Here is a 13,848-nt window from a genome sequence, read left to right as displayed (position 1 = left end):
ATGCATGTTTTCAAAGCTTTTTTACTGTTATGCTGAATCTATCAGCTTTACATAATCTCTCAGGCATAGCCTCTCGAAGAAGAATCGCAGCAATAAAGGTTTAATGCTTTGCTACTTTAATAATGTTTAAATGATTAATGTACTTGCTAGTGGTAGAATGCACGTTGTTCTTTCAGTACGTGCAGCAGTTACACAGTAGTAACACAAGTACAAGGCTTAAACTTTGATATATATAAAAGAGCAGCATTAGCCTGTAGTTTGCTGCCATTTGCTGGAGAATCTCCCCTTAGCAATGATAACTGCCTCTTTCAGACCAGGAAAAGCAGTTTCCCTGCCCCAGTGCTCGTTATTTATTATAGCTATCATCAAAACGTAGCTGCTTGTTATGGAAATTGTGACACAGCTATTATTGCAATAGAACCTTCTCAAAAGTTACTGTTCCACTGTGAAGGGTTCTCAGTGGATCTCTTGAAACAAAGACGTGCCAGCTGAGCAGACAGGGCTCCAATGAAACGTGAAAATGCGGCTGTACCTTCCAAACAAGCACTGCAATAAAAAATACACCCTTATCTCTGCAAAGTCACTTCACCAAAGGAAACTTTCATACCCGGGGCTTTCCTATGATGTGTCACTGAATGTTTCTGCCGCCTTACAGGAAAAATGGAGTTGGCTTTGCTTGGGTTGTGCCCTTTACTCTGCTCTTGTGAGACCTCACCTGGAGCATTGTGTGCAGTTCTGGTGTCCTCAACATGAAAAGGACATGGAACTGCTGGAACAAGTACAGAGAAGGGCCACGAGGATGATCAGGGGCTGGAGCACCTCCTGTATGAAGACAGGCTGAGGAAGTTGGGGCTGTTGAGCCTGGAGAAGAGAAGCTGCGTGGAGACCTCAGAGCAGCTTCCAGTATCTGAAGGGGCCTATAGGGATGCTGGGGAGGGACTCTTCATTAGGGACTGTAGTGATAGGACAAGGGGTAACGGGTTCAAACTTAAACAGGGGAAGTTTAGATTGGATATAAGGAGGAAATTCTTTCCTGTGAGGGTGGTGAGGCACTGGAATGGGTTGCCCAGGGAGGTTGTGAATGCTCCATCCCTGGCAGTGTTCAAGACCAGGTTGGACGAGGCCTTGGGTAACATGGTTTAGTGTGAGGTGTCCCTGCCCATGGCAGGGGCGTTGGACCTTGATGATCTTAAGGTCCTTTCCAACCCAAACTATTCTATGATTCTATGATTCTCTAAACCTCTTGCAGTTTTATGTGGAGGGAGTGAAAACCACCCCAATAATACAGCCAACAAACATAGTCTGTCTGTTAAGTTATATTAACAAACCTTGTTAAATCTGTCAAAAACGTGCTGTTCACATCTTTTTCTCTAGTGGAGGAAACTCGAATGCTTAAGGACCACAATCTGGATCCTCTTTCAAGGACCATTCAAGATACGTCTTATGGTAATATGGATGGGATTTATTTTGATTTCTATCTTTAAAGCACATCCAGAACCTCCTCACCGCCTTCCCTTATCTGCAAGCTGTGAGACGTTAGGATTCATTAGGTGTCTTCTGCCACCCCGATAGCTACCAGCACAGGAATCCCTGGGATAACAAAGGTGACCCTGCGTAGCAGAGCAAGAACAATTGCTTCCACAGGCTTTCCCTGTCTTTCAGGAGACTCCAAGGCCAGTTCCAGCCCTCAGTTTGTTTCTCTGATGTTACATCTCTACTCAGGTCTTCTCTGAGTAGGGAAAGCCATGCAAAATGATGTTCAGGGTCTGACAAGAGAGACCCTTCTCTATTCTCTGATGAACTGACCTTTATGTGACATTGGAGCACCCACGCTTTTTCATCAATGGCTAAACTATGCAACCTAAGTAATTTCAGACCTTAATACCAGCAATTACTAACAGTGCCTTGCAAGTGCTGATGTCAAAGCTCACTGTGAGCCATACCGAAAGCCTTTTCTTACAAATGAGGTAGGCCAAGGTCCAGCCAGGTTTAGAGCTACATCCCTAATTGGAGGAAACTGAAAGGTTTCTTTCAACTGGAACAGGCTTCCAGTGATTTTTACCAGTTGAAGACAAGAGTTTTGATTCAGATAACACACACAAAGTCATTGTTTGAGTTGCACACTGCATCACTCAGGAATTTGGTATAGAATCGTAGAATGGTTTGGGTTGGAAAAGACCTTAAGATCATCCAGCTCCAAATCCCTGCCATGGGCAGGGCCAGCACACAGTAAACCATGTCACCCAAGACTCCATCCAACCTGGCCTTGAACACTGCCACGGATGTAGTATTCACACCTTCTTTGGGCAACCTAATGAAGCTCACCTTGCCTGGACATGATAAAATGGCAAGAGTGACAATATTCTTGCAGTATTTCAAAATGATCCTCCTTAACTTACACCCATAAAGGGTTTCCATCCCTCTCTAAAGCTGTTGCCCAGACAACACTAGCTCAGAAGAGCACTCTGGCAGCATCCCTTTAATTTCTACCAACAAAAGCCATGAGAAATCACAATTTCTATCAGATCACATTTTACATTTGTGGAAAAGGAACGACCAAGCAGAACCTCCCTATGCTCTGTATGTTCTTTCCTTTTTCCTAGATGTGACAGCATGTGGAGCAGGACTTGCATACAACTTTGGAAATCACACCTAAAGATGGCTGTCTACAGAGAGGTTGTTAAATCTACATTTTGACACCTAAATCAATTCCGCGATTCAGAAACACTAAGACTCCAGCAACTGAAGAAGAAGGTTGTTCACCTTTCACATGAGAAGCAAATTCAGGTCCTGATCATTTAGGATTGTTAATGATCCTGAGCATGGGAACGTTATGTACCTGCGTGATCCACATAAATTCCACTGTTATTCATCTTCTTGGGTGTTTTCTGCTCACCTGAGATTTTCTGGCAGCTTTGACCAGAAATACTATTCATCAGCTAGGGCCTGGTTTTGACAATCTGATGTCTGTATCCAAAAGTACTCTCACTGATTTGATTTTAAGCTATTCACAATGTCACATTTCACAAACACATGCTTGGATCATCAGAATCAGAAACTTTTGTATAGCATGACCATATGCCTCTAATTAGAAGCAGCTTTATATGTAAGAATGGTAGATACTGTGATCCAGTACAACTGTAATCATTCATAGAATCATAGAATAGTTAGGGTTGGACAGGACCTTAAGATCATCAAGGTCCAACCCCCCAGCCATGGGCAGGGACTCCTCACACCAAACCATCTCACCCAAGGCCTCGTCCAACCTGGCCTTGAACACTGCCAGGGATGGAGCAGTCACAACCTCCCTGGTCAACCCATTCCAGTGCCTCATCACCCTAACAGGAAAGAATTTCCTCCTTATATCCAATTATATGTAAAGCCCTATTAGGATCATAGTCTTATGACATCTATATACAAAAACACCCCCCGGATTCCCACAAATAATTATGTCTGCTATTACACTGAAAGAACAGTGTTCTTTACAAGCAGTCAGCTTACAAGCACCTCAAGCAGTGTTGCTTGAAAGGCTTAATATATGTTTATGTTATTAAACAACAACAGCTATTTTCAGAGATGGGTAGAGCTCATAAAGAAGAGCACTGTTCGAGTCAGTGGGGAGTCTTCTTATTAAAGAGGGAAAAAGTTATTAACAAATCTGCAAGAACCTTTTTCTCACATTCCAGCTACATTTTGTTGAACCAAATGTACATCATGACTCAGCTCTTAGGAAGTTTTCAAGCTTTATTTTAAGAGGCTTCAAGTACAACATCTTTGACTGCTTACAGAAAGTTCACTTCTCTAAGCACTTCTGATGTGTGGCATTTTAAATGATTAAACTGTCTCGGTTACAGTGTAATTAACTGTCTTGGTTTTAATTAGATTCCCTTGATTATTTTTTGTTTAATTACTTTGTAACTTGCGGAAAGCCTCACTGTGAACATTCATCTGAAATCTCTGTTGTGTTTCATAATAGAAGGCCAGAAAAGATCCATCAGGGAAAAGCTCATCAAATTCTATTTGCAGGCATTCTTATGTCATTCAGTGAGGTTAATACCAAGCAGCTTACCTTGTCATCCAATTTCCGTGCACTGAAGGAAAGCTCAACGTAGTCGTCGTTGCCAGACAATTCCTCGGCAATCACCTAAATGGAAAGCTGCACTTGAGTTTTGCATAGTGGAATGACATGGGAGAAAGGTGCCATTGCCCAGTGTGAAGGCTGTAGACCCCATTAGCATGGCACGAGTTAATGTTTCCCTTCGCAATCAGCGCTAAGAGCATTCGGTGAATCCCTTCCTCAGCTGATGGGTGCCACCGTTTTAAGCCTACAAACCCCAAATCACTCTGTATCACTCAACTATGTCTTGTCAGTCACCTGTCAATGTACAGACATCAACATCCATCAGGGACCCCTTTCCTCTGATCAAGTACTTTTCCTCAGACAGGAAAAAATAATGCTTCAGCATAATTTGGTAAGCTAAATGGAAAAAGAAGCAAAGTCACCTGTCATTAGTTGCTATGAAAGGCACATTCACATTAGAGGAGTGCTCCTGGTAGAGTTTTTCTGCAATAGCTACAGTGGCAAAACCATTCACTGTAGACTGGGCCAGAAGAAAGTAACACTAAAGTAACATAGTGTGATTCCTTCAGGTGGTGGAAACTATGCTGCTAATGATACCAGTCACTGTGCTGTGCAATGCTGCTAACCCCCCCACCCCAATAAACCCAACCAAAACAGCCATTAAAATGCTTCAGTGGAGAGAAGGTATTAACCAAACCTGGGATATTTCACTATGTTCTTTGAAAAAAAACACATTATAAGATTTTTCTCTATTATAAATATCGTCTCCAGAGATTAAATTGCCCAGAAGAACCTGCTTCCGAGGTGTTTTATACCCACAGCCACACATTTGGAAGCCGCATCAGCTTCCCAGCTAGGCTCAGACCATCTCCACCACATGGACTGCAGGTCCTCACGGAGTTTCTTTGGCAGAAACTAACTTAGACTCTGCACTGGGCATAACTGGCAGGGTTTTGGTAGCAGAGGCTTCAGGGGTGACCTGTGCAAGGAGATGTGAGCCCCACAGCTGGCTTGGCACGCCGAAACATCAACTCATCAGCGGCGCAATACAGCACCTCTGTGTGAACACAGTTAAGAAAGGGTGGAAGCTCCTAGAGGCAGGAGGCACAAAGGGAACAGCAGTAGGAGCCCTGTGAGTTCACCCTGAAGAAGATCCAGGAAGAGGTATGGAGAAAGGAACGCTGCTGGGATCAGAGTGGAGACGCACTCCTGGAAGGAGGTGCTCCATGCCAGAGGACGTATCTCTGAGGGCACAGCTAAGCCTATGTTGGAGCAGGGATGCCCCCAAAGGGATCAGGGCCTGTGTGCAAGCCCTCTCAGCAGAGCTGAGAATATGAGTAAGAAACAGAGTAGTAGAAAAGTAGATTTCCTATGCTCTGATCCTGACCTGTGCCACCCATCACCTCATCAAAGGGACTGAGCATAGCATGAACGGAAAGCAAAGGGAGTGGAAACTATGAAGGAAGGGGGTCGGGAGAGGTGCCTGAACTGGCACTGAGTACAGGGAAGTGGGAGAAAAGGTGTTTTCCCTAAGAGTTTTTGTCATATTTGTTCCTCAATGCCCAAACCAGTAATTAAAAGTTGATGTTATAATTACCAACAAATTGAATGGAGTAAAATCCCCTCTGGCTGCGACACCTCACAGCAGTGACCTGTGGTATATTCACACTCAGCCATGTAGGGGCACAGATGCCTAAGTGTGCATGCAAGTACCATCCCACAGGCACACAGGAGGTGGTTACCAGGTATGTCCCCAGGTCCTGAAATAATGCGAAATAGTCCATCCTGATTTATTCTGTTGGGACAGCAAACTTTTCACACAATAATTCTTGTCTGAGTTCAGTTTTCTCCCATTCAAGCACGGTCAACAATTTAGTTCTACTGGCTGGAAGCCAAAGCAAGTAACTAAGGTCCATATTGCACGGTTATCATCCAGTGTTAGGCCAGCAGGGACTATTAACTCATTTTCTTTCACCTTTTGTGTATCACAGAGCATTAACTTTTCCCAGAACACTCTAGTTACAAGCCTAACGATTTTAGATGAACCAGAGCATTTGTGTTTTCACAAGACTAGACTCCTCTGTGTCCCTCATAGAACAGGAGGGGGGCAGAACACTATGAAGGCGGATGAGATAAAGTACGCCCAGATAATGCCAGCAGGAAAGCCAAACCAAGTTATTTAGGAAGCAAAATGCTCTCCTGATTCTCCTCAGCCAGATGAGTGGGGAATTCCTTTCCAAGCCCAGATCAAACATGACTTTACCTTATGCATTAAAACAAATCTCTTCCTCTCCAAGGAACAAGGAAGACATCTAAGAAAGAAGATTCCCCTGGGCTCTCAGGAAGCATTTTCTCACAGTCTGCTGTCTCTTGTGTGGTTGAAGGCAGGAAAAAATCTAAACAGTCAAGCCAAAAGAAACCCATCTGGCTAATTGCACATCAAGGAAAAAAAGCCCTTCTCAACCCCATGAGGCAACAGAGCAGAGATCCCCAAAGCAGAATATTTTAGTACAGTCTTTGTCTTAATGCAGAGCTGCAAATGTCACAAGCATGCTAGGTTCAGTGCAGACAAGCTTGATCTCCCCAACAAGCCAGCAAAGAGAAAGATGAAAGAGAGGTAATACATTGATTTGCAGATTTCAAGATACACACGGGACTATAACTACCCAGCCTGTAATTGCATTACAACGCAGCTAAAATACCTAATCTCATCAACCTTCTGCATTTGGTGGTGTTGGGTGCATGTGTGTGTGTCTGCTCTGCTAGTTTCTTGGGTTTAGGAACTGCAAAAAGCCCAAGGGCTGAGAAACAACAGACTCCTGCGTGTGTCAGAATGGGTCAAACTGAGCTTCTGAAGGTTCTAGACCTTCAACTTAAAGTAATTGAGTGGTACAACTTGCCTGCTGTCAAAGTACTTAAAAGTAGTAGTAATAAGTGTTGTGGCTTTCATGCAAATCATACATTATCTGTTGCCATTTCCTTACAAGCATTTGTCAGATGCTTGTAACGTAATTATCTGTTAAATAATCGCTCCATCAAGGGTTGTTCTGGTGACTTAGCAGGATGCTTTTAGGGATAATTAGTCACATCAGATATTTCTACATAACAGGAAACCAAGAGTGCATTTAAGATGGACTTACTGTTATAGATGACTTTCCTGCTGTGTTCCCATGTTTGAGTAAGGACTTGGAGAGCTTCCTCTGAGAAACAATCTGCACAAAAATCAAAACAAAGGGAAATAAGCCCGAAGCTGTAGTAAATACATGGCTTGTTGTAATCTCATTTTTATGTTGCTTTTCTTTTGTATCAAAGTAGTGCCTTAATCCACGATCAGAGTTAGCACAGAGTTACTAAGACCATGACTGAGAAGCAAGTTCCCCAGGAAGCCTGCAGACAGGACTCAGTGGAAGGACAAGGCAAGCAGATAGGACCAAGCAGAACAGGAAGAACACAATTCACTGAGTTGAATAGAGTAACTCCTTCAATGACTCAAACTGTTTACTCAGACTGGCCTCTTCTGCCCACTGGACTTTCTTACAGGAACCCCACATTTAGTTATTGAGACAGCTAGGTTAAGCACAAGTTTCCCTCCACAGTACACAGCTTGAAGAAGCCTTTGTATCTCTTCCTTGCCAGTTGGGATACTCAAACAGCTTTAGCTGAACAATCATTTCCCAGCATCTCTGTGTTAATTCTTCTCCAGATGGTATTGCTCCTATAAAGACTTGCACAATTGCTTAACTTTCTCCTAGCAGACCCAATGCTTTTCAGGACTGCAAAGAGCACCCGGTCTTTTCCTTTTTCTAGCATTTTTCCCTTGATCCAAATGTCTTTTACACAGACTCAATCGCCATCAAACGTGTTCACTTTTCCCAGTGCAGAGTCCTTCACACTATACATGATTCAACCTCAAGTTTGGAAAGCAATCTCCCACCAAAGAGCAGTGGTACATGTAGACACTGTTTCCCTAATAACACCCCCTAGAACGATGCTGATATATCAAGGAAAGAAACGTGGTTATCACACCACTTCCAAAAATGCCTCTTTTGGATCTTTCACCAGCCCTTGGGTCATGGTTTAACCCCAGCTGTCTGCTCAGCACCACCCTCCAGTGGGATGGGGGAGAGAATCAGCAGGTTAAAAGTGACAAAATCCGTGGGTTGAGATAAAGACAGTTTATCTCAGTAAAGTAAAGCAAAAGCTGTGCACACAAGCAAAGCAAACCAAGGAATTCATTCACTGCTTCCCACGGGCAGGCGGCTGTTCAGCCATCTCCAGGACAGCAGGGCTCCATCACACCTAACAGTTACTTGGGAAGACAAACGCCAGCGCTCCAAACAATCCCCACTTCCTCCTTCTTCCCACACCTTTTATTGCTGAGCAGGATGTCATATGGTGTGGAACATCCCTTTGGTCAGTTGACTGTACCCCCAGCTGACTGTATTCCCAACTCCTTCTGCATCCCTCAGCCTGCTCACTGCTGGGATGGGGTGAGGAGCACAAAAGGCCTTGACTCTGTAAGCACTGCTCAGCAGTAGCTAAAACATCCCTGAACTATCAACACTGTTTCTAGCACAGATCCAGAACATGACCCCACAACAGCTACTGTGAAGAAAATGAACTGTACCCCAGGCAAACCCAGCACACCTTGCAAAAATCTGCACATTCCTCTCTAGGCATTTATTTAAGTGCCCTTCAGTGAATGTTGGTCCCTGATCAGCTCTGTGGCTTGATAGGGTTTCTAATTCAAGAAGCATCATTTTCCCCATCTCTCTTAGGGACTGCTTCTATTTATATCTTTTCAAATTGCAGGGGAACTACCTCTCTAGCTGCAGAACGACCACTGTAAGCTTTCAGCCTTGTCCATGGTTTTGGCATCACATTAACTCATGCACTAGTGTCCTTAAAGCCTCATGTTTATGGAGTGCTAGTCCACGCATCTTCCTCTGTGGTACTACAAACCCATCATCTACTGAACGTCCCCGAGATCATCTTCTCATCGTTTTTCTCACACTATGCATGTCCTTCCCAAGTGGTGTACTTCACTTAGAAACCAGCAGCTTTCTCGAAACGTGGCATCACTTTGTTCACAACAGTGTGTACATCTCCCTGTGGTGGTGTTTCTGAGGCCAACAAGGAAGCATGTTCTTCCTGTTTGACCTTTCTCTGTGATGTGATTTACATTTCACAGTACCACAGCTCTGCCTCCTCCTCCTTCCTTAATGTTCGGAGAGGGCTAATTCTGTGCCCTGAAGTCGTCTTTTCCAAGCATTTTGCCTCAGTTATTAGTTATGTTTTAGTGTCTTCAGATGGACTCAGTTAATACCCTAAACTGACAAGACTGAGTCTTCAAACCTTACCTCAGCTGTATTTTCACTTTGGTTTGGAACAAACATGTTCCTTTTCAGAGGGGATTCTTCAAACCCTTGTAATACAGTGTCAGTTGTCCTCATCCAGTTAAATTAACTAACAGCTATTAAAGCATTATATGCTCCAAACCCACTTTATCTATCTTACTGGTCTACCTTACTGGCATCCTCTCTACCCCACTGCTTGCAGTGAGAGGATGAACGCTGTTTAAGCCTTCTTGGGCTGTCCTCCACATTTTCAGGGAAGAACCCATTGTCTTTGGTGTTCCAATCACTGTTTTATTTGGCTTTTTGCTTGCACCATGATGTGCTCAACGTTGCTTGGATTCAAAAAGTGAGACAGGTACTTGTGAAATTGTAGGCTCCAAGTGCAGAGAGCTCAGCAAAATACAGCCACCTTGCCTTTCTAAAACAACAGCTGACTACAGTGAGAGAAGGATTGTGACATGTAAAAGTCAGGACATAACCATATCAAAAGTCTTTACTAGTTACAATACATGCTCTCTTAAGCTCTGCCCTTCTCGTGTAAAAATCAGTACCACCCTTAAAGAACCTTTTGTCACAGCTGTAACATCTCCTAAATGAAGGACTGAGGTAGCTCTGTCTCCCAGTGCAGAAACTCTCTCCTTCTTTGCGTGGTCACCTTTAGCCAGTTTTGACAAAGCAGGATTTGTACAACTCTGACATGCTTGTGTCTGTTTTTCTACTCATGCCCCAGCCACTTTTGAACCCCCCAAATAATTCACATGAATCATGGCAGATAGTCAAAGATGCATTAAGTGTGCTACATTTCAACATGAAAAGAGACCAGGCAGCAGGCAGATGCCAGTGACATAACTGCTCTCATGAAAAAGGTTTGGTTGATGAGTTCACCCCTTCACAGGTACCAAGAAATCCACTGCAAGGCATCAAGTTCAGATGTATGTGTCCACAATGAAGGAAGTTTCATTCTGTCCAACTGCTCACGCAATTCCTTCTTTTTGGAAGAGCCAGTTTTATCACACATGACACTTTTTATACCATACTCGCCACTCTTCCCTATAGTACTGATCAGCTCACAGTCTATTTACAGATGAATTACACCTCTTTCTGTCTTTGTTGAAGATCTGTATCTGAAAATAGTTAATCAAAACAGCATACTGAGAAAAAAAGCTATCCCTACCACAAGAGGAAATAAGCTTATTACAGGAAATAGCTTATCAATAGCCTAAAAGGTCTTTGAATTTAATTAGGGGTAACAGCCCTTTCAGAATTAGTCACAATAATAACAACTCCTTATATTAGCAAACTAAACTTTGAATTACTTTTCTAAAGACTGCCACAGTCATTCGCAGAAGAAGATAAAGTAGGTAAAAACAAAGCAGTACAAACTGTGCAAGTAATTCCATTAACTTTTCCCAGCAATATTCATCTAGAACTGAAAATCTTACAGCTGCAGAGATCAGGCTGCAACAGCAAACCAAGAGATACCTGAGGTGTTTGAATAGGTAAAGTTAGAGAAAGTGCTGCACTGCTGATTAGTCTGTGCTCTGAGTCAGCCCTGGTAAAAATGACATTCCTATCTAATAAAGTACATTATTCATCCCGCTAATGAATTGAGCAACTTCATTTGGAGGAGATCAAAGGCCAGCTATTTAAAGGTACTCGGATACTTCAGGAGGCATACAGAAATCTAATGAGATTCAGGAATTCAAACACCTTGAGAACACTGGTCCCATGCTTTTTGCACCACGGAAGCAGTCAACAGCCTATTAAGCAAACATTCCCATACAGACTACTTTAATATAATTAATTCAGGTGCAATCATGGCTCTTTTAGCCTTTCTCCAATTCAAGAGCAAGGGGATTTGCAATGGCTGAAACGGAGCTAATAATCAGTCAGCATTTTCAAGTGCATAATCTGCTAATGGCACGTATTATTAAAAGCACAGAAGAAACAATAATACTCATTATGGTGAAAGAAGATTTCCAATATCATTTATACATAAATGTGTGTATGGGAAATCCGAACTCTCTAAACAATACTTGGAAAGGTTCTTGGCAGGAAAAGATTTACATCTCTGCAGCTCTCCGCACTCTCTAGTCAACTAAAAGCAAAATGCTAGTTGAGCAAGCAGGGGAGTTGTGAACTGTAGCAGTATTTTAACACTTGTGTAAATGATAAGAAACCAAACAAGGAATGAAATCACCACTTGAAAATGTCAAAGACCAGCCCTGGTAAGCAATGGAAGAAAAGGCACAAAGGCTATTCCCACCCTGCAGACCTGCGATGGCTCACAGCATGTAAGCTGGTTCCTGTACCTTCGCGCTGTTGCAGGCACAAGTTGAGCAGTAATCAAGAATGTCATGGCAATGTATGTTTGTTTAGGGCTCGACAGAAAATGATTATTCATTGAAGTAATTGTGGTGAGCTCTTAAAGATCAGGCTGAGATTTCTGGGTGAAACCGCAGAGTCAAACTAAGCCACCTTCCTGTGTGCTTCAGGAGTTAACTTTGAAGTTAGAAAGGCTGAGCCCTTGCTGTACTAAGTAATGCAATCTCAATGCTTTATAAAGTTTGGAATATGCACAGTTGTGATGAGAGCATTAGAGAGGCTCAGAACACATGAAGGCACTAAACCATAAGACATAAACTAAACCTAAAACATAAATAGAAAAGGACTTGGTTTTGCTCTCTCAGCTGAATATACCATGGAAATTAGGCTATCCAATTTCAATTTCTGGCAGTGTTTGTCCATCTAGGACGTTTTTTCCATTGTTCTTTGATGGACAAAAAAATCCAACCTACTAAATAAGAAACCCCCCAATAAATCTATCCTATGCTATGCTCCTTGAAGCAACCACACTTCTTGTGAGCAACCACAAAGGAACAGAAGGACAAAATCTTCAGTGATTAGATGGGGATTCAGCTGGAATCCTCCAGGTGAGTGGAGTGCTTGAAAACTTTTCCTAAGGTTGTGAAAGGGGAAAAGTAAAAGGGAAGGAGAAGCGGAAGAATTTACTTTCCTTAGTTACAGACAACATTTGTAAAACCATTACCAAGGATGAACTGATTCATAGCATCTGAAGCACCTATATGAAAGCTAGACGTCACTTTTATACAGTGGTACCCCCAAATGGCAGTTAAAATATTACTGCTTGAGCACTGTGTGCAGCTCTGGAGCCTCCAACACAAGAGGGATGTGGACCTCCTCCACCAAGTCCAGAGGAGGCCATGAAGATAATAAGCATGATGTTAAGTTCAAAAACTAGAGGGGGGAGGGCAAAAAAAAAACACCAAAACCAGCCTAAATGTGAGATCAGAGTCCTCCAGGCTACATTGCTGCGAACAGATTTCACACTGTTATTATTTTTTCTTGGTTACCATTAAAATTACACTGCAACCAACCCAGCTGTGTGCTATTTTTAGAGATCAAATCATTATAAAGACGTTTATGCTACAGGCAGCAGCAATGACATTTTTTCCCTTTCCTGTTCAAGCCAATTAAGCAAGAAGAACATTATAATAACTTTTTCCTTTGTTTCTTATTCTCCTTGGTGCTACAGGATAGCTTATTTTCATTAAGGCCACAAGTAGTCTGTCAAAAAGAACAGACTTTATAGTGCACTGTAAACATCCTAATCACCGGTATTTTTACACTGAACTTTAGTCAATGCATTTCACATTAATTCCCTCACTGATCGGACTTTTCCTCTTTCAGCATGCTTGGGAAGAAAACCAAAGGGATTCATGTGCAGTGGAGTTGAGGGAGCAACAACAGAAGGTAAGAAAATAGGAGACAAAAGCTTTGCAGCATCTTCCACACCAAGCTACTACGTTCAGGTTACAAACTTATGTGGAGGTATTGCAAAGTTTAATTGAGATGAAAGCATCCCTTGGTCTCATCACACAAGCTACCACAGAATGGAGAGCAAATTTACACTCAGCTCAGAGAAACTGAGGCCATCCTTGGCATTGCCATTATGGACCTGTGTTATGAGACCAAAGCATAACAACAAGTCTGCCAGTTGGAAATAAACTCTGATACCAGGAGCACTGTAGCATGCTAGCAGTCGGCAATATAGGAATTGACAGCAGACCTGGCTCTGATCACTTCTAGATATCGATCCTGTGAAGAGGACTCACCACCCTTAAATTTAGTAATCTCAAAAGTTAGGCATCTACTCTAAGCCAGCTGTCCAGACTCTCTTGATAACTGAAGGGAAAAGACAGGTATCTCCTGAAGGCAATTACCCTAATCTGTGATGGAACTGCTAGAACTGCCTGTTTCTCTCCACTGAACTAAAGATGGAAATCAGAAGAGTAACTTAGTCTAGACACCTAACTTTTGGATGACTGGAATGAACCCAACCCTATCTCTCTAGCTGCCAAATCACCAGGCACTACCCTGCGTGAATAA

At 42.7% G+C, this 13,848-nt stretch overlaps 1 protein-coding gene across 1 annotated transcript in view; it reads right to left on the bottom strand.

Moving 5' to 3' along the window:
- Positions 1–13,848, bottom strand: part of CPNE4 (copine 4) — a 221,920-nt gene that overhangs the window by 88,628 nt on the left and 119,444 nt on the right. Inside the window, exons 4-5 of the mRNA XM_057431321.1 lie at positions 7,222–7,293; positions 4,070–4,144 (exon numbers count right to left, since the gene is read on the bottom strand). Coding sequence (XP_057287304.1) covers positions 4,070–4,144; positions 7,222–7,293 — 147 coding nt within the window. The remainder of the gene's footprint in view (positions 1–4,069; positions 4,145–7,221; positions 7,294–13,848) is intronic.

This window comes from Pezoporus wallicus, unplaced genomic scaffold (assembly GCF_028554395.1).
Source record: "Pezoporus wallicus isolate ANWC-B61680 ecotype Strahan unplaced genomic scaffold, APGP_CSIRO_Pwel_v1 scaffold_11491, whole genome shotgun sequence".
In the NCBI taxonomy this organism is placed as follows: domain Eukaryota; kingdom Metazoa; phylum Chordata; class Aves; order Psittaciformes; family Psittacidae; genus Pezoporus; species Pezoporus wallicus.
The sequence above is the reverse complement of the archived record's forward strand: the minus strand, read 5'-3'. Positions and strand labels throughout refer to the sequence as shown.